General features: G+C 39.6%; 1 protein-coding gene across 5 annotated transcripts in view; it reads left to right on the top strand.

The window, feature by feature from the left end:
- Nucleotides 1-26,260, top strand: part of cyth1b (cytohesin 1b) — a 250,764-nt gene that overhangs the window by 196,406 nt on the left and 28,098 nt on the right. For 4 of the 5 annotated variants that reach the window (XM_080209513.1, XM_080209512.1, XM_080209515.1 and 1 more), the window contains exons 4-9: nt 6,378-6,444; nt 11,537-11,655; nt 15,018-15,098; nt 17,661-17,773; nt 18,413-18,561; nt 21,088-21,200. In XM_080209513.1, coding sequence (XP_080065639.1) covers nt 6,378-6,444; nt 11,537-11,655; nt 15,018-15,098; nt 17,661-17,773; nt 18,413-18,561; nt 21,088-21,200 — 642 coding nt within the window. The remainder of the gene's footprint in view (nt 1-6,377; nt 6,445-11,536; nt 11,656-15,017; nt 15,099-17,660; nt 17,774-18,412; nt 18,562-21,087; nt 21,201-26,260) is intronic. The other variant, XM_080209511.1, reaches the window with a different exon arrangement.

Below are 26,260 nucleotides of genomic sequence, written 5' to 3'. Positions count from 1 at the left end.
CAGGGTCTTTTAAGAGACTTTTAGATAAGTACATGGAATTTAGTAAGATAGAGGGCTATATGTAAGCCTAGTAATCCCTAAGATAGGGACATGTTCGGCACAACTTTGTGGGCCGAAGGGCCTCTATTGTACTCTAGTTTCTCTATGTTTCTGTCAATGGGAGCAGTTTCTCTCTATCTGTTCTATCCAGACCACTCATGATTTTGAACATCTATGTCAAATTTCTTCTCAGCCTTTGCTTCTTAAAGGAGAACAGCTCCAGAGTGGCCATGGAATATTCTGAACAACTCTACTTGAGCTCATAAACATACCTGGAATTTATTCTGAAAAGTTCTGAAGGAACTCTATCGGATAGACTAATCATGCCTGGAACTCCATCTGATTGAACATCAACCCTGGAACCTATTCTGCGATTTCTATGAGAAAGATAGACTGTGAGAAGGATACACCATCTATGGATTTAAAAAGTAAAACAAGGATGGCATCAAATTGAATGCAAGGGCATGTATGTACCTGCCCTGTCTCACCCTGTTAGAATTCTGTGGGTTTCTATGAGATCCTCCTTTGTTCTTTGGAACTCGATCCAATATAATCCTAACTATTATTTATATTAATGATTTGAATAAGAATATAGGGGGCATGGTTAGTAAGTTTGCAGATGATACCAAGATTGGTGGCATAGTGGACAGTGAAGAAAATTATCTCCAATTGTAACAGGATCTTGATCAATTGGGCCAGTGGGCTGACGAATGGCAGACGGAGTGTAATTTAGACAAATGTGAGGTAATGCATTTTGGTAGATTGAAGCAAGGCAGGACTTACTCAGTTAATTGTAGGGCATTGAGGAGAGTTACAGAACAAAGAAATGTAGGGGTACATGTTCATAGATCCTTGAAAGAGGAGGTACAGATGGACAGAGTGGTGAAGAAGGCATTTGGCATGCTTGGTTTCATCAGTCAGAATACTGAATACAGGAGTTGGGACATCTTGTTGAAGTTGTACAAGACATTGGTAAGGCCATACTTGGAATGCTGTGTGCAGTTCTGGTCACCCTATTATAGAAAGGATATTATTAAACCCGAAAGAATGCTGAAAAGATTTAGTAGGATGCTACCGGGACTTGATGGATTGACTTATAAGAAGAGGCTGGATAGACTGGGGCTTTTTTCTCTGGAGTGCAGGAGGTTGGGAGGGTGGCCTTGTGGAGGTCTATGAAATGATGAGGGGCACAGATCAGCTGGAGAGTCAGTGCCTTTTCTCAGGGGCGGGGGAGTCTAAAACTAGAGGGCATACGTTTAAGGTGAGAGGGGAGAGATACAAAAGGAGCAATTTTTTTGCACAGAGGGTGGTGAGTGTCTGGAGCAAGCTGCCAGAGGTAGTAGTAGAGGTGGGTACAATTTTGTCTTTTAAAAAGCATTTATAGTTACCTGGGTATGATGGGTATAAAGGGATATGGGCAAAATGTGGGCAATTGGGACTAGCTTAGGGGTTTAAAAACAAAGGGCGCATGGACAAGTTGGGCCGAAGGGCCTGCTTCCATGCTGTAAACCTCTATAACTTCTCCAATCAGTTAATGTAACCAAAGTTCTTCATCCTTGGAACGATTCTTGTAATACTTTTCTGCTGCTTCTTTAATACCTTTCAATCCTTTGTAAAGTGCACTTCCCAGAATTGGATCCAATACTTTAAATAAGGTTGAACGTTCATTATGGCTTTCTTGATTTAGCACTCTAAGCCTCTATTTATAAAATCCAGGATTCTGTTAGCTTTGCTGACCACTTTCTCAAATTGCCACCAAAGATCAGTTCCAGGTTGTTCTGCTCCAGCACCTCCTTTTTAGAAATGTGTATTTTATTTTAAATTGCCTTTCTGCGTTCTTACAAAGTGTATCACTTTGCAATTCTCAGTTGAGAGTTCCTGCTATAATGTTTGTCATATAGGTATGCATCTAAGCAATTGAAGAGCTGCTGTGTTGTGTGAAGGCTTTGAAAGGATCACCTGGTAAAATGGTGACTTGTGATAAGACCATGTGTGCGAAGTGTTAGCATTGGATAAACTTGGAATTCTTTTAGATGTACCATTTTCAGTAATTGCAAATAGCGCACACAGTAGCAGAATTTTGTCTGAGCCACAGTGGTCTCGAAGACAGGCATAGAAAGCTGCAGGCAACCCTACCTTGGGAATTTGTGGGACCCCAGACTACATTCTCTACTTCCCCAACAACTAATTACTTGTCATTTTGGGTTCTCATGACTTTAGAAAATGGGACAGTGCCCCCAGGAACTGTTGACCAATTGGAGAGTCTGCAGTTATTTAATCTTAGCATCACCTCTAGGAGTAGTGGATACTGCAGAGACTGCATCAGCAGTGAGGAAACCCTGGAACTATGCCATTCGTCCAACCAGTGAGTGAGGCTGTGGGTCAGTGGGGCCAGTCAAGCAAGTGCTGGGGAAGTGGGTGGGTGGGGGGGGATTGAATTAGGGCAATTCTTGCTACCACTCCATGGGGCTTCTCCATGGGCCACAGTGTGTCTGATTAGTAGGAGTCTACTCTCAGGGTTGCAAAAAGGCCATCAGGGTTTAGGAGGCAATCCGCCCAGATGGGGTGGAGGGCCTACCTATTACTGGTAAAATACTGCAGTGGTAGTGAATTCCACCCCCACCACCTTTCCTCACTATTTAATTGCACCTCCCCCCAAAATTTGGCACAATTCTGTCCCATTTTTATGCTCATCCAGCACTGAGTTTTTTTGTAAAATTTTGCCCTTTGTCAATTTTCTAACATTTTTGTAATGTGTAATGTTCTTCAGTGTAATCACATAAGAACATAAGAACATAAGAAATAGGAGCAGGAGTAGTCATTCTTTGAAATATATCTTAGAGCATGAAATAACTCACGTATTTCCATTTGCTTGGCTTCCTGTGGTGACTTGTGCACAGGGCACAAGATCAGTGTTGATATAAAAATTCCTTTGTTACACGGAGTAGTACAAATTCTGTTATTACAAGATAAGCAGCTTAAAATTCAGCATATGGTTTTGGAATGTGTTGAATCTCTAAAATCAACAATCTGCTTGGACATTCACCATGAAAATTTTGATTAAAATGGTTTTGTCAGTAACAAAGACAACATGTGGAAAGTTTATGCACCCATTAGTGAATTATGTTGTGGTTTTTAACTACAGATTTCTAGTTCCCAGACATTTACAAGCATATTGTAGACATTAGAAATTAGTTTTGATCTTTTGAACATCACTGTTCTTGAAACTCTGTATTGGTCATAGTAAGGTTTGCATTCTCCTAGGAGTCGATATCGAGGCATTTGTATAATTAAAAATATACCTTGTAAGGGACTGCTTTTCAAGCCAAATTTGTTTCTTAGCTTTATAAATAGCTACCATGCCTCCTGTTAGCTGCATTTGAGCAAGTGAAAAGTTGTTTAGGCAGCAGGGTGTTCCTTTTAAATCAAGTTTCATTTGCATTGAGGGAATTGAAGCTTAGCATATGGGGCCTTATGCTAAATTTGTTTCTTTTGTGATAGTTTTTATCTCCAAATTTTCACAGCTGTAAAAACTGGTCAATAGGAAATTATTGCTAAGAATTTCAGGCTACAGAGCTATAATTTTCAAGATTTGAGTAAGTTTCACAGATATAGAAAATGTTGATAACCGTGAGCTAGATTTGGACATCTGCAGTAAATAGATGCAAGTAATATACAAGTTTTTAAGTTTTAAAATGCGGTTTGAAAGATAAACCCTAAGTCCTCTAACTTAACCAGGATAAAATATTCACGAGCAAAAGTCTTTTTCAGCAAGAATTTAAACCATCATACATATACTTACGTAGAGCTTCTTGCTCACCTGCTTCTTGTGTACCCCTGATTTTCAACGTTTCAGGATTAGCAGTCATGCGTGAAACTTGTCTTGGCATAATGTGGGTCCCTTTACATTGGAAGTGTGGGATTGCTATCTTTATTGGTAACCATAGTGGAATTTGATGGTTGCTTTTTAACATCGATGCTGACCAGCAAAGCGCAGCATCTGACTACCCTGCAGCGCTGACGCGAATTAGAATGGCCTTATATAATTTAACTTTTTTTAAATTTGTTTTGTAGTGCCTTATAAAGTTTAAAAAAATCGATTTGCCGTTTTCAGAAGTTGCTGTCTGAATTTAAACCATAAATATAATGCTCTACAGGCATGTTATCTCAAATCTGGGTTAGTCCCCAAACTGGAAATTTATAGAATGTGCCTGTATCAATTTACACCAATTTAGTGTGAAACAAAAATTCAGTGGAAAATTTGACTAGGTGCTCCATTGATGTGGTGTGGTACTGCACCGATCTATTCCTGCTGCCCCCAACACCTCCCCCCACCCCACCCCTCCCCAGTGATCCTTGATCACACCTGACCCAGTTTGGTTTGAACTCTCCAACCCGCAATCTGGCAAGATCTGATCAATATAAATAAAAATACAAGCATATAAGGATTAAGACCAGGTGTAGAACATTTGGCCCTTGGAGACTGCTCTGCCATATTACCTCAGTTTCATCTTCCCTCACCATTCTCATTTTACTTAATTTGCTTAGTATCCAAAGGTCTGTTGATCTCTGTCCAACAACTGAGCATTCATTGCCTTATAGGGCGGAGTACGCCAAAGATCTACAACTGTGTGTGAAGAAATTTCTCCTTTTATTGGTCTTAAATCTTGAAATGAATTCAGGAGAGTTTTTGTATCAAATATGTGGAAGGTCCAACCAGGGATGGCACAGTGTTGGATCCAAGTCTGGGGAATGAAGCTGGAAAAGTGTTCAAGTAGGCAGTTGAGGAGTATTTTAGTGATAAACTGGACTGTGTTGTGGTCATTGAGTTTGTTGTGGAAAATATGGACTTCAAAAAAACAGTTTTGGATTGTGGGAAGTCAGATTTTTATTAAAATCGAGCAGGATCTGGCTATGAGGAGAGATTGGGTAAACTGGGGTTATTCTTCCTGGAAAGACGGAGAATGAGGGGAGACCTAATAGAGGTATAGAGGGACGTATTTTACACAGAGGGTGGTGGGGGCCTGGAATGCACTGCCAAGCAGGGTGGTGGAGGCAGACATGCTGGGATCGTTTAAGACTTATCTGTATAGTCACATGAGCAGACTGGGAATGGAAGGATACAGAAAAATGGTGCAGTTGAACCAATGAGCGGCGCAGGCGTGGAGGGCCGAAGGGCCTGTCTCCTGTGCTGTATTGTTCTTTGTTCTTTGTTCAAAGTAGACTGGGAAGATCAGCAGCAGAGTAATGGAGGCTGCTCAGAAAGGAAATGGGAAGAATGCCCTTGAAGGTGAAATGTAGGAGCAACAAGCCTGGAGTACAGTCAATGTCTAGGAATAGTCAGGATAGCAGGTACAAAGTAAATCAGCGAGTATAGAAAATGCCAGGGAAGCTTAAGAAAACAATTAGGGGCGGCATGATGGCACAGAGAAAGATCAACTTAATGTGAGGTAGCCCCATTCGAATTTCTGATGGCAGCAGGGAAGAAGCTGTTTTTGAGTCAGTTGGTACGTGATCTCACACTTTTGTATGTTTTTCCTGATTGAAGACGGTGGAAAAAAGTATGTCCGGGGTGGATGAGGTTCTTGATTATGCTGGCTGCTTTTCCAAGGCAGCGGGAAGTGTAGACAGGGTCAATGGATGGAAGGCTGGTTTGTGAGATGGACAGGGCTTTATTCATGACCCTTTCTAGTTTCTTGTGGTGTTGGACAAAGCAGGCACCATACCAAACTGTGATACAACCGGAAAGAATGCTTTTTACGGTGCATCTGTAGAAGTTGGTGAGAGTTGCAGTGGACATGCCAAATTTCCTTAGTCTACTGAGAAAGTACAGGCTTTCTTAACTATAGCATCCACGCGGAGAGATCAGTTTAGGTTGTTGGTGATTTGGACACCTAGAAACCTGAAGCTGTCAACCATTTCTACTTTGTCCCCATTGATGTAGACAGGGGCATGCCCTGCAATTCTTAACTAGAAGTGCAATATATTTTAGTGCTGCACAAAGTGATGATTCAAGTCAGTAAAGTTTATTGTACAAAGAAGAAGAGCAAAGAACAACACAGCACGGGAAACAGGCCCTTCGGCCCAACGAGCCCGCGCCGCCGTCCTACTATCTCAGTGACCTATTCATGATTTTAGTCTACGCCTAACGTGCGAGGATCAGGGAGGTCCAATTTAGGGACAATTTTAGTACCCAATCAATCAGCCTAATTGTGTATTGTAATTCCTTATATCCATTCATTTGACTTGTTAATTATGTCTTGACTAATGTTCATATGAACCATATGCTTTTTGAAACTGCCCTTTTCAATTACCATATAATTTATTTTATTTTATAGAAAAAGTATGCAACGGAATAAACAAGTGGCAATGGGCCGAAAAAAATTCAATATGGACCCTAAGAAGGTGTGAAATTGTATTTCTATTTTTTCAGGTTTTGGAGTCGAGCTATAAGATATTGTTTTACCAAAGTTTTGTAATATTTTAGAGTTCCAGTGCCATTAACAACTAAAATGGGCAGCGGTCCAATGACCGCTTGCTTTTTGACCTTGCTGTCTTCTATGGGACATCACTTGGCTTCCATTCAAGCATGAAAATAAGGAAGTACTAAATGAGACAATGCCATTTAATCTATCAGTGCTCCTTCTTTCAACAGCCAATGCATGATGTGCCCTGCTATGGCATTCTTTAATATCTTGAAGATGAACAATACAGGTTGAACATAGAAGTTTTTTTAGCACAAAACTTGAAAGTCACAATTTCTCCAGCATTTCATGAAAACTTTAGTTAACTAATAGCACAAACCAAATGCTTAGCATTTTTAAACCAATGCTTGACTGCTGCCAACAGAATAAGATTAAGGGAAATGATTTATGTATTTTTTCTAAATTGGGAATATAATAATGATACTCTGTTTATTGTTCTGATGAAATTTATTAGCTACCCTGCAGGATAGGTTTACATTAATAAAAAATGCTCTTTGTGGATCTCCTTTGCATATAAATTCACCAAATTTTCACCAGTCCAGCAAGCACAGAAATGACAGCAAGATCAATAACTAAAATAACTTTTATTTCTCCACGCAGTACATACAGCCAAGAGGCTTTGGTGAAAATGTTGGTATTAAAAATAAGGAGCTACCATAATTAGTATGTACGCAAATGCACATTTAATGATCTTCAAGGGACAGCTAGGCCTTTCCATCAACTTGAACACTTTTTTCAAGATGCTTTTATTGAAAGTTTTCCATTTTACATCTACGACAAGACGCAACAAATTCCCAAAATCTAGTACAGTACAGAGTAATCATTATTCCACATAATCATACAGAAGCCACCAGTGAATATTCATACAAGTATTCAAATTATCAGTTATTGCAATCAGTGTCTCCTCTCATGTGGATAAATAGGGATACCAGAAAGGGTGGGGAATCTCAGGATAACAGTGTAAAACTATGGCCAGATGGCCCCATAATACACATCTCCTTCCAGCAGGTGACAGAGATAGAGCTACATAATATAAGGATCACTTATGCAGCAATATGCAATCAACAGGGACATAATTCAACATCCCAGAACCTCCAAACAATAACAGGATAACCCAGAAAAAAGGCAACGTCAGGATACCATCATTGGTACAAGATGTGACATGGCAGTGTACGTGCTAAACAAGCAAGGATTCCTAAATCCCAGAACAACAAAATTACAAAACAAAAACATGACCTAATAGTTCTCAAGGAGATTTACAGTAACTTATTGCAGTTTTAATGTAAACTTACTTGTGACACTAATAAATAAACTTTAATGGGGATTCTCCTTGTCCACAATGAGGACTTAAAAGGCCATACCAACCACCACTGTACTAAACCACCTACCTACTGCCCTGTTATGGTGCTACTCATCTTAATTAAAAAATAAAGTGAAGGGTATTAAAGATTGTACTCCTTCAGTGTAAATATATGGATTACAGCGCATAAAAACAAATCAAGTAAATATTGCACAACCTTCATGTCATACACTCAACTCAATATGTTCCTCAATGGAAAAAAGGAGACCATGAGCAATTAAGCTATGGCCTCCTTTGTTCTATTGCTGGAGCATGCTGGTGGAGAAATGCCAATGAAAAGTGAAAAAAGACAATCCTGATGTATAATAGGCAGCCGATGTCTCTAAGCTCACATATCATACACCCTTGTCAGGATAAAAGACAATATCACAAAATCAGGATTACAATCTCAAGGAACAAAGTTCAGGATTAACTATGAACTGCAAAATAAAACAATGTGGCTTGAAACAGTCAAAGCCATGACAGGATTGTCAAGCAACATCCAGGATCCATCCAAACTTTCATGTAAGCCTCTGCACCTCTGTCATGTCATCGTCCTGAAGCCCTGGCAAAGACAAACCTAGGACCTAATGGTTGGTGAGGGTTCAACACATCTGGCCCCTTCGAACCCTTCTTGGCAAACACCAAAGACAAGACAACGCAAGACCAGCGGTTGGAGTCTTCACTCGATCCCGAGCCTCAAAGACCAGATACAATTTGCTTCATCAAAGTCGAGGCACCCAGCCCTCAAATTGAGATTGTGAAAGCATGGCAGCAAATTCTCAAATTCAGCTGGGAATTCATTACCAGTACTCCTCGGGAGACAGGGCACACGGATATTCCTTCTTTGGTCCTAGCTCCCTGAGTCAGACATGATGTATCACACAGCATTTCCAAGGACAGAAAGTGAGCCCCAATCAAGGAAACTGCTCCCTCAATTGACAGGATTCTATTCTTTGCTTCATCTATTTTCTTTAAGATATCTTGCAGTTCATCAATGTGAGCACCAGAGAATCTGTGCTGTGGAGATGAGACTGTCATCCATAATTCCAGTCATAATGGCGGTCGTCATCTTGATGCCAACAGCATAATCGAAGTGCAGGCTTGCTCACCAGCGAGAACTGCCACTGGGAACTGGGCTCCACCATGGCCTTCTCCAATTGCCGTGATCAAACAAAGATTTTTTTTGACTTCACTCAGCTTCCCTTCTCTGAAATTAAACCAGGATCTTCCAGGAACATAGATTATATACATCAGGATTGGATAATTATGGATTGTGCATCAGAATGAAAAAACAGATTAAATATGAATAGCGCCAGAGCTTGCAAAAATGTAGCTGCTCTCATGCGTACATCATGTGACCCCTCCACCCCCTGACACACTTCCATTCTTGACTTGAATTTATCACAAAGTTTCAGGCTGTGGAAGGTACACAATCTCTGCAATGCTATACTATCTTAATATGTTGAGAGGCATCATCATACTTTGAAAAATGAGAGATTTGTATCTGTTACAAAGCATGTATCTTGTAAAAGCTGCATGAATCAATAGAGAATATGTAATATAATCTCACTCTGACATCTATCAAACATTAATTTAAAAGTCACGATTGCTTAAGATTTTGATATCTGTGGTTCTCCAAATTTGTGACTACCTCCTAGAAAAATAATACCGTGACCGTAATATCTCATAAAGAGAAATGTTGATAAAAGCTAATCCTTTTACTGTAATTTATAGTTCATCATATAGTTACAGCCACTGGATTAAGCTATTTGCTGGTGCAGTGTTGCTGTGAATTATGTGGTACTTCAAAATAATTGTATTGTTGTCATCCTTACATATTTTCTTATTAGACTTCAGATTTTACATGGCTAAACATGGGGGAATAAGTTATTGATCCTGGAAGGGTTAAAGGAGAAAATAAATTTTGTTTATCTTTGAAGGGAAGTTGTAAAGTCATATTTCAAGAGGTTTTATTTTTATCCATTTCACAATTTCAGTGGTGTTGTTTTGTTTGCAACTTCGAATTTAAAAATAATCTGGAATATAGAACATATGCAGAACAGAAATAGTTGGAATAGGATCAGACTTGTTGTGTATCTTTCTGGTCAGGAAATGACTTCTAGAAGTGGGGAGAAAAGGAAAGCACAACATTTCATTAAAATCACACATTTGCTCAGCTGCATTAACTTATTCAAAATTCAGAATTCAGCAAAGCGTATTTCATTTTTCATGAGAATATCATTATTAAAGCACGGTTTGGGATTTATTGGAGTTAAGCCAAAACTGCTCAAAATTGGAAAAAAAGTTTAATTGCAGTGATTGCCTTGAGTTCAGATGTATCCAAATAATTGACAGCTATCAGTTGATCATTAAATTGTTCTTGAGCAAAATTGCTGTATTTCTTATTAATATGCTTCAAATATTATCCAAGAAAAACTGAACATTCTTATGTATTGCATATTTGCAAGAGAAAAACAGAAGTTCAAAATTCCCTTTAATATCTAAGAACACAACTCAAGAAGTATGAGCAGGGATAGACTACCCTGGAGCCTGCTCGATCATTCAGTAAAATCATGGCTGATCTGTTCGTGGCCTCACTCCATTTGCCTACCCGACCCTATAACCCTTGAATCCTTTTGTGGATCAAAGTTCTGTTTACCTCAACCTGGAATATACTGAATGACCTAAGACACCACTGTGCTCTAGAGAAGAGAATTCCAAAAGTTAACCATCGTCTACGAGAAGAAATTCCTCACCTGTCTTAAATGGAAGTCTCCTTATTCTGAAACTTTGCTTCCCTGTTCATGATTCCCTCCCAAGGGAAACATCACAACTCTGTTTCCTGTTAGTGATGGTTATGTAGTACCCCAACACCACGAGCTGTTATCTTGTCTATTAACCTTTGATGTGGCACCTTGTCACATGTATTTTGGAAATCCAGATGCAAGACATCTACTATTCCACTTTATGTACTCTGTTTATAACACCCTCAAATAACTCAATAAATTTGTTAGACGTGATTTCTCTTCCATACAACCAACCAGAGTGGTTTTATTATCATTTTTCTAAATGTACTGCTACTACTTAATTCTGGAATCCAGCATTTCCCCACTGACACATTAGGCTATTTGGTCTATAGTTTCCTGCTTTCTTTATTTTTATTTATTAGTGTCACAAGTAGGCTTTGGGTAGAAATTAATCACAGAATTGTTATGGTGCAGAAGGAGGCCATTCAGCCCATTGTGTCTGCACCGACTCTGTGTTCATCCCCCATGACAAGTATGGTGGTGGGGGACATTTCATCAGGCAGGTTAATGACTGGGCACCCTGCTGCCTTTCTGTCTCTGCTCCAATTAAGTACATGTCTGTGGCAAGAAGGCCAGTGGGACTAAAAGTGAGTTTAATGTCACAGTGCCTGAAGCAATTGGATTGTGCAAAAGGTTCTCAATTTGAGCTTGAAATCTTTATGAGCCTGTTAAGCTTCCTTTTTATCTAGGTATATAATATGTTATACAATCACTTACAGAAGTGGGCTGTAACTAATTTCTACTCCAGCGTTTCTGTGCTGCACTGTATTCTGTTATACATGTGAGAGCCGAATACCTTAAAAATAAGGCTCTAATAGTTATAAACTTAATCATCTGAATTTCAAATACATTCTTTGTTACAGGGGATTCAGTTCCTAATTGAGAATGAACTTTTAAAGAACACAAGAGAAGATATTGCACAGTTTCTATACAAAGGAGAGGGACTAAACAAGACTGCAATTGGGGATTACTTAGGAGAGAGGTAATATTATTTCTTTTTTTTTGCATTAACCTTTTGATAAAGCTTAATTGATAGGAACAATCCATTCATTTTTTTCAAATCTCCCCTTGAAACTAAATCTAAAGGTTTTGATCTAAGCATCCTGCTCAACCCTTGGATGAGTTTCTATTCCACTTTCAATTTATTTATGTGACTGTTTTTTCCTTCTGAAAAATCCTCCAATTGAGTGCTAACTCCAAGTCTTACTATTCTCTCAACTTGATAGCTAATTTCTCTACTGTTCTTCTTGTCTATCTGCATGTCTTCACAAACTTCAACTTACTTGGAACATTGGCCCACATCTTTTCATGTACAAAGTCCTGGTACCATCAGCTCTATTATTGGCTAGTCCACTTCTCTATTTGTGCACATAGATTATTTTTCATTTTCAGCTTTATCATCAGAGACTGCTTTTTCAATCTAGCTATTTGGAACTCTCTCCCAAGATCTCCTTAATATGCCACCTTCTACAAAACTGTCTGTAAAAGGCTTCTCTTCACCCTTATTCCCACTAAGTTTTCTTTTTCCTGTTGCCCACCTTTGTTCACTTTCTTTCGCACACCACTATTCTTTATGCAAGGAACGCCATAGGAGTTATTGTTGTGCAATAAAAGATAGCAATTGTACAAGATCCGAAGGGTTAATTTTAAGGGCCTCCACCCCTGAAAATGGCATCATGACACTTACAAATCCATTCATGCTGGTGTACCAGCTGTTGTTACCTTAGTTAAGAGCCTGTGATGGATGCCCAGAATGTTGATCACTTGTCATCCATAGTCGGAATGCTATGAGGTATATAATGCCCTAAATCAAACTAAAATGCACGTGCATGAAATGTACATGGCCACATTCCACCAATTTGTACCAGGCTTTGAGTGGTTTAACCAGTGGCCCATTAAAGAGGCCTCTGGAAGCTACCTAGAAAATAAGTTGGGAAATGTTTTTTGAGAGTTTAGGGCTCACAAAAATGTTTGGACTCTTTCCACTCTTGTGGAAGGCTATCCCCAGTATTATTGTCCTCCATCCCAGGCTCTAATTCTAATTGTGGCAACTGGCTGATATTCTTTTCTTCCAAAAGTTGCTCACATCTCACCAGCTGCTTGCAAATAATATCCAGGTGTTAAAATAGCTGTGGCTTTGAATTTGTAATTGGATGGAAAGTGGGCTGCTTTCCTATCTCCCACCACACCCGGTTGTGATCCTTGAGTTAAAATTGCACCTAGAAGGTGTCCAGTCAGAATGCTGATGTTACTGCTGAACAGTCAGGTCCCAGAATGGAACCCTGGTTCAATAGACCCTAACTTTTTGTTTGTTTAGAGACATGGATGAACCGAGTTACAGGACTGCCAATTCTTTTAACAAAAGAATAGTTACCCAACTTGAAAAGATTGACTATAATAAAATATCCCTTCATCCCACCTATATCTTCACAGATTTTTGAGGATAAGACAGATTACAAAATATCTTGAACTATAATATTCTTGGTCAGAACACTCTCGGTGTAAACCAACAGACATACCACAGTCTGAAACTAAGTGGCAGATGTCACCCAATGTACTTTCTGTGGATTTCTCATCAAATCTCTTCCCAAATGCTTGTCATACTGAGAGTCAACTGCTCTCACTGGAACTCTGACTTCCACACAAATGTTTCCAAACTCTACTCTCGCAAAACTTGTATTGGTATCTTCTTCCAAATGATGCTTTCTATCAGATGCCTTCATCTCGGAACCACTCCCGGGATTTCAATCTAGCCTTTTGGTAATCATCAACCTTGGCTAGCCCTGAGTATTTAAGCTTCCATTCAATCTGTCAGGTACTCTGTCATGCCAACACTTCCACTTCACAGGCTGTATTAAGATGTCACCAAACTTCTGATTTACCTCTGATGTCTGGTTTCCCATGTCAAATCTGGTTACTGCAGCTGTCTGTTTAACTCCAAGCACTTTCTCTTTTTACTTCAACTTCACCCAACAAGACTTTGTTCAACTTCTCGTTCTTTGTTCCTTGACTGCCTCCCTGAGACATCTGTTTCAGTATTCTTTAATTCTTCGACTTTCATTTGGGAAGTTTGCTTTTCCCTGTCCAGTTCCTCCTGGCTGGCTTAAAACTAAACTCAAAAGTTATTTCTAATGCAAGATGGTTCCTGATTGCTAAGCAAAAACCTAGTCTTTCTTTACCTCTGTTTACTTTCACATCATAAACCCTTTAATTACAGTGCACTTTGTTTAACATGAAGCTACTAAATGTTTTTATCCTTTCTTGTACAAAAACACAAAATCAAAATTTATTTAAAGCTATACCTTCCTAATACCTACAAATATAAATATACTTAAAACTACCTCTGTTTTCTGACAATACAGAGCATGCATAAATTTATTTGTTTCAGAGATCAGGGCTGTTTTATTTCTTTTTTCATGTCAGATAACCAAGATTGAGTTTCCTACTAAGCAAACACTACAATACAGAATTTGGAGGTCAATAGAAAAAATGCCAAAAACAGTTGATTCGTACACCTGTTTGTAGTTGGGGATTATCCCAAAATGGATTCATCTATCATATCAGTAATCTTCTTAAACTTTTCATTAGAATTAGTACTTCAGAAATATGGCTCACAACAGTAAAAATGTAATTCCATCTGTTACAGTTGGGCTTATCAGTACATTGTAACCCAATTCTGCAATTTCACCAGTTTTTAAAAAATTGTTGGATCAGTGGATTTGACCATTAGTTAACAATGAACATCGTGATAGATTTGAGATACATGTGATTTCACATGCAAAACTACTAATTTTCATCTTGAGTGCATGAGCTTGAGGTCTAATTAAAGATAGGAATTAAATGCCCAATTAGATAGTTATCGGGAATTATGTTTCTTGGTTTTAAATTCTCCAATAGCTTGGCAAATTTAGCTGAAACTTGATTTGAATTACATTTGTTTAACTGAGGTACTAGTTTCACTGGCAAAGGGTTTCATTTGTTTAAATTATATGTGAAGTGTACAGTAATAATATAATAGTGATCAAATGTTCTCACGTAGATCATTATAAGTCAGTAATATATTCCACAATACATATTTCATGTGATAATTATGAGTGATTTTACATAGCTATAGTATAATCCAAGTCATTTTTTAAAAATCTTAGCACAGACCCATGACCTCTCTTTCCTGAGAGGTTGGTAACTTTCAAACTTTGAGGAAAGCAGGTCAAACTAATTGAATGACTCTTCCAATGAGCCAGTGCAACATTATGGGCCATGTAGCATTCTTGTTCTGAATTATGAAATGAAACCAACAAGTACCAGAATTCTTTGCTCACAAAATGTTGCGTTCTCTTCGTGCAGGGATGAATTCAACATCAGAGTTCTTCATGCATTTGTGGAGCTTCATGAATTCACTGACTTAAATCTGGTGCAGGCATTGCGGTAAGAATAATTTATAATTTTATGAGTAAGGGAATGGATATAAGCTTACCCTTCTCCTCACCCAACAATAATATGTTAAAACTTACCTTTCCAGAACACACAAGAGGGAGAATGTGATATGAACAAATCTATGTAACATATGTAGACCTTTGCTAGTTTTTTGAGGAAGTTGAGGCATGCTGGTGTATTTGGATTTTCAAAAGACATTCAACAAGATGTCATGTCCAACGTTACTAAGATTCCATGTTGTAACATATTCACATGGATGAAGGATTTGTTTGCTAACAGGAAGCAGATAGTAGGGATGAATGGGTCTATTTCAGGGCAACCTCTAACTAATGGAGGGCCGCAAAGATCCATGCTGGGGCCTCAACTAATTACAATCTATATCAATGACCTTGAATGAAGGAACTAAATATGTCTATTACACCAAGATAGGGAAGAAAGTAATCTGTCAAAAGGTAAAGAGTCTGCAAAAGGATATAAAAAGTGAGCAGGCTAAAATTTGGCAGAGAGTGAAAAGTGGGAAAACTTATGCACTTTGCAGGAATAGACAAGCAGTATATTATTTAAATCGAGATTGCAAGGCTCGATGGTACAGACAAATCTGGGTGTCCTGGCCCATGAATCTCAAAATATTAGTATGCAGGTGTAGCAAACGATTAGAAAGGCAAGTGAAAAGTTGGCATTTATTGCAGGGTAATGAAATATAAAAGTATAGAAGTTTTTCTTTAGCTGCACAGGGCATTGGTGAGACCATATCTGGAATGCTGTGTACAAATTTGGTCTCGTTATTTGAAAAAGGATATAATTGCATTAGAAGCAGTTCATAGAAGAGTTCACTGACTCATTTCTGGCATGAGGGGGCTAATCTTATCAACAGTTGAGCCTGTACCCACTGGAGTTTAGAAGAGAGATGATAATTTTGGAATATACAAGATACAGAAGGATCTTGGTGGGTTGAAACTGAGAGGATATTTTCAGTTGTGGGAGAGACCAGAATTAATACACACAGCTTAAGAATAAGAAGGTCTCCCTTTTAAGATAAAGATTAGGAGATATTTTTCCTCTCAGGGAGTTGTTAGTTTGTGGAATTCCCTTCCTCAGAAAGCAGGGGAGTCTGAGTTATTGAATTTATTCAAGGCAGGATTGGACAGATTTTTGATGGACAAGGGAGATAAGGGTTATGGGAAAGTGGAGTGGAGACCATAATCAGAGAAGTTTTGATTTTATTGAATGACAAAGCAGGTTCAAAGGGTTGAATGTCATACTCCTCCTTAGTTCAGTGTTCCGATTAGAATCATAGAACCCTACAGTGCAGAAAGAGGCCCTTCGGCCCATTGAGTCTGCACTGACCACAATCCCATCCAGGCTCCACCCCCACATCCCTACACATGTTACCCATAATCCCTCTAACCTACACATCTCAGGACGCTAAGGGGCAATTTTTTAGCATAGCCAATCAACCTAACCCGCACATCTTTTGGACTTTGGGAGGCAACCGGAGCACCCAGAGGAAACACACGCAGACGCGAGGAGAGCATGCAAACTCCACACAGACCGTGACCTGAGCTGGGAATTGAACCCAGATCACTGGAGCTGTGAAATAACAGTGCTTACCACTGTGCTACCGTGCCACCCATATTAGATCTGTTGCCAGATGGATTGACATTATATAGAACTAGATTTCTTTGGATTTCCTTTGGACATAAAATGCATCCATAGTATTACATCAACTTAATATATTTTGGAAAATGTCAACACTTATTTTGTTGAAATTCCCCTGCTATTCATGCTGGCGGGATCCTCTCGTCCTGCGTTGGTGGTGTATCCCCTGCTGTGGGTTTCCTGGTGGCATGGAATGGCTTCAATGGAAATTCCATTGACAGCAGCAGGACCAGAAAATTCTGCTGCTAGCAAACAATGCACTACCTCCCACTGCCAGAGAATCTCACCCAATATTTATAGATCCTCAAACTCATTAAACTTCAATTTGACTTTAGTTTGGAGTACATAATTCTTAATCTCTATTTGTGCGCATGATACTTTCTAGCTGCTTCACTAGTCAGTGTTATAGACCAGCAATTAAGTAGGTGAGCCAAAAAGGCCAAACTGGTCCTAGTTTCAATGACAGGAATGTGCAGCTGAATTATGGTGGGAACTTTGGTCAAAGTGCTTACTTTGCTAACCTGCAATACTTGTTGGAAGCACATTGTGTCAAAATCAGGTGAATTGAACTTCACCGTGAAGCTTCCCATCTCCATGAAAGGACGGCAAACTGAAACATCAATGTATGAACTATGTGGGAAAGGGCAACTGGGGCAAGGTACCAGCGGGTGATTGGCACCTTTAAAGAAGGATCATGTCAAGGATTCAACAGTGGAGTGTAAAGGTGGAGTGTAAAGGATTAGAGAAATTAGGAATAGGCTTTTTTAAAATTTATGCTGGTACATGTGATTATTTTTAATTCCGTCATCAAATGACAGGATGTAAATTAAAATCTCAAATCTGAGTATGAGGAATACAACCAAAAATATTTGTTTAAAAATATACAAACATTAGGCAGTTCTTATGGAGCTTCCGATTACCTGGAGAGGCGCAGAAAATTGATCGAATGATGGAAGCTTTTGCACAGCGATACTGTCAGTGCAACCCTGGAGTCTTTCAGTCTACTGGTAAGTTTGTTATATCTTGTGCATTGTTACCAGTTACTTCAACAATAATTTGTAATTTATTTACTATGTTACTTTGAACTAAAATAATTAAATACAATTAAGTATTCTTATTTGAACACTAAATCAAATATTTAAATGTTGTGAAATGTTTAAATTTATAGAATCACTATTTTGAGATTTATATATTTAGGGTAGAAAGGGAAGGGGAGATGGATAGAAAATAACTTTGTAAATATTAATATCAATAGTTTCTAGGAAAAACATTGATGTAGCATAGGTGATAGTTCTTTTGTAAACAGGTCCTTTTTGCATTTACTTTTCCATTTTATCGACAAAATTGTAAATTTTCAGTCATTGTGCTTTGTAATTATGCTGTATAAAATTAAGACATTTCTATTTTTACTGTTAACTGAATACAATTTCATTCCCCCAAAACTGAAGCTTTCTGTAAATTAGTGCATTGTTATATTTTCAGTTTACAATAATTGCATCTTTTCTCATGTCGCAGCACATTTCAGAAAGTACCCTGCATCATTCTTCTTATGTGCTCATGTAACAGTCATTATGTGGATGTTTCTTTGCTAAGTTGTTTTTAAACTTTTGCACTGTTGAAAACTAAAGTGCAATTTTCTTTTGCAGATACATGTTACGTGTTATCTTTTGCTATTATTATGTTGAATACCAGTCTACACAATCCAAACGTTAAGGATAAACCCAGTGTGGAGAGGTTCATTCTTATGAATAGAGGCATAAATGATGGTGGTGATTTACCTGAAGAACTCCTACGAGTTAGTGTTGCAATTGATTACTAATTTTGTACTTGGAGGTGGGTGGGGAGTTGAATGGTGGGGTATTGTATACTTTCAGTGGTGAAATTAGCAATTTGAGTAGATTCATTGGTATATCTTGGAGACCATACAGTGCTGTCAAGTTCAGAAAAACCCAGTTGAGATACTGAACCAAGCAATGTTATAATAATAAAAATAGTTTTATCAACCGTCAATTATAGAAATAATGCACTAAAAAAATGAAGATTAAAATATTTTACATTTGCTTAGGCTGCTGTTTATTTCATCATCTGTTCTATCCTTTCCCCTGTTCTCTCGCCATAGTAAGTTCTCACTTAAAGATGTAGCTGCACTTCTGAAAATCGTAACGTTAAGTGAAATAGTTTTAAGAATCATAGATTCCCATACGAATGAATGTTGAAGCAAGAGTTAGGTTCCTTAAGGCAGTTTTTGCCCCGAAAAAACAATGTAAAGTTGAAATATGGTGCCGCTCAAGTGGCATTGTGCAATCCTAGCTGAAATAACTTGCAAAAGAAAATGCTTCAATAAATTTAAAATAAGTACAATACAGTATTCGATAAAAAAGGCCATGCATGGGCTGTTCAGGTGTTATTCTGTGACATCATTGTGACAGTGTAGGCAATGGCGAGGACCAAATATGGCACTGCTCCAATCATCACAGCTATATTTTGGGCGGCAGCATGCTTTTACCTGTCGTTATGGCTTCATAAAGTTAACATCACAGTTCTTAATCCACTAGATGAAGAAAATGTCTAAACTTAACTAAATGAATATATATTCAAAGCTAACATGGATGGAAGTTGTCAGGACAGAGATCTGCCCAGATTGCTCTCTCATTGTCTTCAACAAGAGGACTGCTCTGCACAAAATTTATCATTAGCGTGTGCTGATAAAGCAGTTGCAGTGTAACAGACTTTTAATTTACTCCAACAACCAGTAAAAAGGCAAATGCAAATCTCATTAAACACCAGCTCCTCGATGGAGCCATTAATGTGAAATAGTTACGTGAGGACACACTGATGTCAATGTGTGTACAAGTAGTAATTTAATTGCTGCATGCACAGAGAAGTACTGGCGGGCTGGGCTGGAGTAACATCGCTACTTTCTGTGCATGCATAGGCAGTGTATGTTCTGTTGGGTATCAGTGACCATCTTGTTGGCAGGAGACACCATGTAAAGAAAATACACTCATAAGACTTTAATGTTAATGCTTTAATGCTAAAGTGGGCGGCACAGTAACACAGTGGTTAGTACTGCTGCTTCACAGCTCCAAGGTCCTCGGTTCGATTCCCAGCTCGGGTCACTGTCTGTGTGGAGTTTGCACATTCTCCTTGTGTCTGTGTGGGTTTCCTCTAGGTACTCCAGTTTCCTCCCACAGTCCAAAGATGTGTGGGTTAGGTTGATTGACCATGCTAAGAAATTGCCCCTTAGTGTCCAGAGATGCATAGGTTAGAGGGATTAGTGGGTAAAATATGCAGGGATATGGGGGTAGGGCCTGGGTGGGATTGTGTTCGGTGCAGACTTGATGGGCCAAAGGGCCTCTTTCTGCACTGTAGGGTTCCATGATTCTATGAAGACAGGTAGGTACTTGCACTATATAGTACTTTGTAGATTAATCAGGCTCCATCTAGTGGCAAAGACCAGTGCAGTTATCAACTGAGCCACCTGCACTGACCAACCTTTGCCACCAGGTGGAGCCCAGGACTTAAGTGAGCTTTCAACATGAGCAAAGGCAGAATCAGAGACAGTGATGGAATGAGCAGCCAAAACAAGGAAGAGGATACAACAGGTGCTAAGGCAGTAACAGAGGGTAGGAAGTGAGGCCCAGGTTTAAAGGCAGGAGACGAGGTTGGGGAACAAGGACAGGAGATAGGGTCGAGGTCCAAACGCAGGAGGTGAGGTCAGGGAGAAAGGGTGGAAGACAAGGTCAGCACAGGAGAGCAGAAGTTATGAACAGGCTGCAGAAGAGGATGTGTGGCAAATAACATTAAAGTGAAACTGGCAACGTTTAATGGATATACTGACTATTTTGTTATCGTTAAAGCAAAACAAATTTAATTGTAACAATGTTAATTTAGGAGGTACTGTTTTATTTCAGTTTTGATTATGTTGTTTTAGTTTAGTTTTTTAAAAATCCTGAACTTAACTGATTGTTAGTGTCTCTCTCACATCACTCATTCTTTGAGATTAGGATAGCTTTTATTTGTTTTCAGCCAATGAAACAGCCTTTTTATCCAAACCGGTTTTCCAACGACTGAAAGCTTGGATTATGAAGACTGACTTGCAACCAGGTCAGACTTTGATGTGAAAATGTTAGCCAAATTCACAAGTCCTCGTAATCCTTGTCTAAGTATACTTGTTGGCAACTGTGGTAACCTAGACATGTAAATTCAGCCAGAGGCTTAAATATTTATAATATTGCATATTTAAAGTTTGGGGAAAAAATATTATTTTAACTGTAAGAGTCAGTAATGCAAAATAAATAATGTTGTCATTTGTTAACAGAATCTGTATGAAAGTATTAAGAATGAACCCTTCAAAATTCCAGAAGATGATGGCAATGACCTGACCCATACCTTTTTCAATCCGGATAGAGAGGGCTGGCTCCTCAAGTTAGGTGGGTTATTTCTCGTTTTAATAGATCTATTTTCTTCAGGGACGTTATCAATTCATTACCATAAATCTATTGAATTCTGTGTTGTGAAAATGTGTTGGTATGTTTTGTGGAAGTAGCTTGTAGAAAATAATTTAGTGAAAAGAAGTAATATAAGTACTTAGGCATTGGAACTTTAATATGTTGAAATTATACAGCACGTTTTGTTAAAATTAATACTTTTACTATAACCATTATAATCTAATAAAAGTAAAGCACTTTTCACGACTCTACGTGGTTGAAATGGTAGTAAGACAAATGATGACTAGACCTGACCACCCTCCACGTATTTCAAATCAAACTAAAGTTTAGCAACTCACATCTTTTGATAAGCCTGTCACCCTGAAAAAAACTGGTGCTTAAACAACAAGTTGTATGTTCTAATAATATTACCAGGATGAAGCTGAATCATTGATTTTTGACACTAGAAGTAAACTTAAGTTTATTTATTAGTCACAAGTAGGCTGATCTTAACACTGCAATGAAGTTACAATGAAAATCCCTTAGGAGCCACGCTCCGGCGCTTGTTCGGATATACTGAGGAAATATTTAGCATGGCCAAGGCACCTAACTGATTGTCTTTCGGTTGTGGGAGGAAACCGGAGTACCCAGAGGAAACCCATGCAGACAAGGGGGGGAAATGTGCAAACTCCACACAGACAGCAAACCAAGTCAGAAATCGAACCTGGGTCCCTGGTGCTGTGAGGCAGCAGTGCTAACCACTATGCCACTGTGCTGCCCATGCTTGATGGTTATGCTAAGCTAGTCTGACATGAGTACAATTCAAGTAGCTCCTTTAGATCAGTAATTTCCCTAAATGGGTTCTCATAGATTTTATATCTCAATACCCAAAGTAATACATTTCATATTAGGGTATTCTTTAAATCGGGATTTTTTTTCTGAACAGGATAGTGTCAATTTACATTTCTTTACAGATTAATGTTTGAATCAGCACTGATTTATTCTCAATGGTAGCAAGAAAAGTGATATAACTAATGTTATCATAACTTGTGCAGCCAACAATATTTATGCAATCTACAATTATGTAAAATATGATAGCATATCTTTTACTTGCAGGTTCCCAAATTGCTGTACAACTTAACTATAAATAACATACAATCAAACAACATTCGCCATGATTTAGTGGCTCTGTTAACTTCGTGCACAAATCCTGTAATGACCGCTAAATCTTGCGAGCAGACAAAAATGTGATTTACGCCAGTGAGATCTCTTTTTGAGATCATCCCCTCCCCTTGCCAGAGATTTCCATAAATTTTATAATATTATAAAATGGTTACCAGGCTTGATGCCACAGCATCTTCCCAATGTATCCTCCCTCTGCTGCAGCATGACATCACAATGGTGCAAATCACTACTGCTTTTCAAAAACAAAACTGCACAGTGCATGAAACTTATTATTTGTAGTAATAACAGAGTTGTTGTGATGGGAGACTTCAATTTCCCAAACATCGACTGGAATATCCCTAGGGTAAGGGGTTTGGATGGGGAGGAGTTTGTTAGGTGTGTTCAGGAAGGTTTCCTGACACAGTACGTGGATAAGCCTACGAGGGGAGAGGCTGTACTCGACCTGGTACTGGCGAATGAACCAGGACAGGTGATGGATCTCTTGGTAGGAGAGCATCTTGGGAATGGTGATCACAATTCTATCTCCTTCACAATTGCATTGGAACGAGATAGGATCAGGCAGGCTAGGAAGGTGTTTGTCTGGAGTAGGGGGAAATACAAAGAAGTCAGGAAGTTACTTGGACAAATAAACTGGAAGGAGGCGTTCTTAGGGAAAAGTACCAAAGGAAGGTGGCAGATGTTCAAGGAATGTTTGTCTGGAGCTCTGCATGACAACGTTCCGATGAGACAAGGGGGTTTTGGTAGGTCACGGGAACCGTGGTGCACGAAGGCTGTGGTGAACCTAGTAAGGAGGAAAAGAAAGGTGTACAAAAGATTCAGAGAACTAGGAGATGTTAAGGATTTTGAGGAGTATAAGGATTGTAGAAGGGAGCTTAAAAGGGAAATTAGGAGAGCCAGAAGAGGTCATGAGAAGGCCTTGGCGGGTAAGATTAAGGAGAATCCCAAGGCCTTCTATAAATATGTGAAAAGTAAAAGGATGAGAAGAGAAGGGATAGGACCTATAAAAGGTGAAGGGGAAAAGGTCTGTGTGGAACCAGAGGAAATGGCAGAGGTGCTTAATGAGTACTTTGCCTCAGTATTCACAGTGGAAACTGATCTGGGAGATTTTGCTACGGTTTTGCAGCAGATGGAAAAGATTGAGTATGTGGATATTAAGGAGGAGGATGTGTTAGAACTTTTGAATTCTATCAAGATAGATAAGTCGCCAGGACCAGATGGGATGTACCCCAGGATACTGTGGGAGGCGAGGGAAGTGATTGCAGAGCCCCTGGCGATGATCTTTGCGTCGTCAATGGAGACGGGAGAGGTTCCGGAAGATTGGAGGATTGCGGATGTAGTTCCTATTTTCAAGAAAGGGAACAGAGATAGCCCGGGAAATTACTGACCGGTGAGTCTGACCTCAGTGGTTGGTAAGCTAATGGAGAGGCTTCTGAGGGACAAGATTTACGAGCATTTGGAGAGGTTTGACATGATCAGAAATAGTCAGCATGGTTTTGTCAAGGGCAGGTTGTGCCTTACGAGCCTGGTTGAGTTCTTCGAAAATATGACTGAACACATTGACGAAGGAAGTGCAGTGGACGTGGTGTACATAGACTTCAGCAAGGCGTTTGATAAGGTCCCCCATGCAAGACTTCTTGAGAAGGTGAGAGGGCATGGGATCCAAGGGCCTTTGGCCTTGTGGATCCAGAACTGGCTTGCCTGCAGAAGGCAGAGAGTGGTTGTGGATGGGTCTTTTTCGGCATGGAGGTCAGTCACCAGTGGAGTGCCCCAGGGATCTGTTCTAGGACACTTGCTGTTTGTCATTTTCATAAATGACCTAGATGAGGAAGTGGAGGAATGGGTAAGTAAGTTCGCTGATGATACGAAGGTCGGTGGTGTTGTGGATGGTCTGGAAGGATGTCAAAAGTTGCAGCAGGACATAAATAGGATGCAGGACTGGGCGAAGAAGTGGCAGATGGACTTCAACACGGATAAATGTGTAGTCGTCCATTTTGGCAGAACCAACGGGATGAACGAGTACACTATCAAGGGCAGGAGTCTTATTAGTGTTGAAGAGCAGAAGGATCTTGGGGTCCGGGTCCACAGGACTCTTAAATCGGCCTCGCAGGTGGAGGATGTGGTCAAGAAGGCGTATGGTGTACTGGCCTTCATTAATCGAGGGATTGAGTTTAGGAATCGGGAGGTAACGCTGCAACTTTATAAGACCCTTGTCAGGCCTCATTTGGAGTACTGTGCGCAGTTCTGGTCGCCTCACTATAGGAAGGACGTAGAAGCTATTGAAAGGGTACAGAGGAGATTTACAAGGATGTTGCCTGGACTGGGAGGCACGTCTTATGAAGTTAGGTTGAGGGAGCTGGGACTCTTTTCCCTGGAGAGACGAAGGTTGAGAGGTGACCTGATAGAAGTTTATAAAATGTTGAGTGGAATAGATAGGGTGGATTCTCAGAGGCTATTTCCCCGGGTTGAAATGGTCGCTATGAGAGGACACAGATTGAAGGTGCGGGGAGGCAAGTACAGAAGTGATGTTAGGGGTAAGTTTTTCACTCAGAGGGTGGTGAGTGAGTGGAATCGGCTGCTGTCAGTGGTGGTGGAGGCGAACTCGCTGGGGTCTTTTACAAGACTTCTGGATGAGTATATGGAATTTAATGGGATTGGGGGTTATAGATAGGTCTATAGATTGGTAGGTGTTGATGTGATCGGCGTAACTCGTGGGCCAAAGGGCCTGTTTGTGCTGTAGTGTTCTATGTTCTAAACACAGTGAAGTGTAGCCCCCAGCTGGTGCTGGGCATCTGTGAAGCTGATGAATTTTATACCTATTATGTAAATTAATAGAACATATGGTTGGGCTTTCTAGCTCCCCAAATCAGAGAAAAGGTTTCCCTACTTTTCCGTGCAGCCATGTAATGACTGTCAGGCAGATAATTGGTTTGAGAAGCCTTCCACCACCATCTGGGAAGATCCCAAGAGTTGCTGGCCAATCAAATGACCGGCAGCTCTCTGGTATCAGCAGGGTCACAGAGTGGTGGACACAGCTGGGACTTCATCTAATCCACACTGGCAATTGTTGACGGAACTGAATGTGAAGATACATGGCTGGGTGCTGCTGGGGCAAGGCTGGCAAGAGGAATGGGAGCTGGGGCATATAGGAAACGAGGACAGCAGAAATGTGAGGGTGGGAAGACATTACGGACCTCCAAAAGGCATAGGTGGCTTGTGAACAAGGTACCCACCCCCTGTTCACTACCAGCCTGGGTAGTGAACAATACTGGGCTTCATACTTTGCTGGTCTCTACCTGCTGCAGAGAAGATCCCAATGGCAGCAGGAAGAGTATGTGGCTATTAATTGACCATCAGGCCAACAATGATTGTAGAAGGTGTACGCACTGGGAACAGCACTCCTGGGTCCACCTGCCAACTTGGGCTATGATTTTAAAATGGGAACATAGGCTCTTTGATTAAGTTATGTCCTCACTATCCTGCATTATTCAAAGACCAAGTATAGTCTTCTCTCTTTCCTGTGCAACATCACTGGAGATTGACTAGTACTTTAAAAAACCTGCAGGTCAAATTTATGGCTATTTTAATAAATCACCAATTATGCTGATAAGTTGAAGGACCTAGGCCTAATTCAACTACTAAATCTGTTGATCAAGCCTTTTTATGAAATTTCGTGAACACTGTATTAACTATAGGCACTTCTTGACATTCATTATGAGCCATTTCTCTCTACTTTCTTCCTCCATTAAATTGATTATTGCTTAATCTCATTTCTAATTCTACACAACGTGCACTACAATTTTACTAAAACTGTCTAAACCTTCCTCTCTATTTAAATCAATACCACATTATTAATTTAGAAAAATCAATTATAAGTTAGTT

The sequence above is a fragment of the Carcharhinus amblyrhynchos genome, chromosome 21 (genome assembly GCF_965287045.1).
Source record: "Carcharhinus amblyrhynchos chromosome 21, sCarAmb.v2.hapA, whole genome shotgun sequence".
In the NCBI taxonomy this organism is placed as follows: domain Eukaryota; kingdom Metazoa; phylum Chordata; class Chondrichthyes; order Carcharhiniformes; family Carcharhinidae; genus Carcharhinus; species Carcharhinus amblyrhynchos.
Note: the sequence above shows the minus strand (reverse complement) of the source record. Positions and strands in the feature narration are given on the sequence as shown.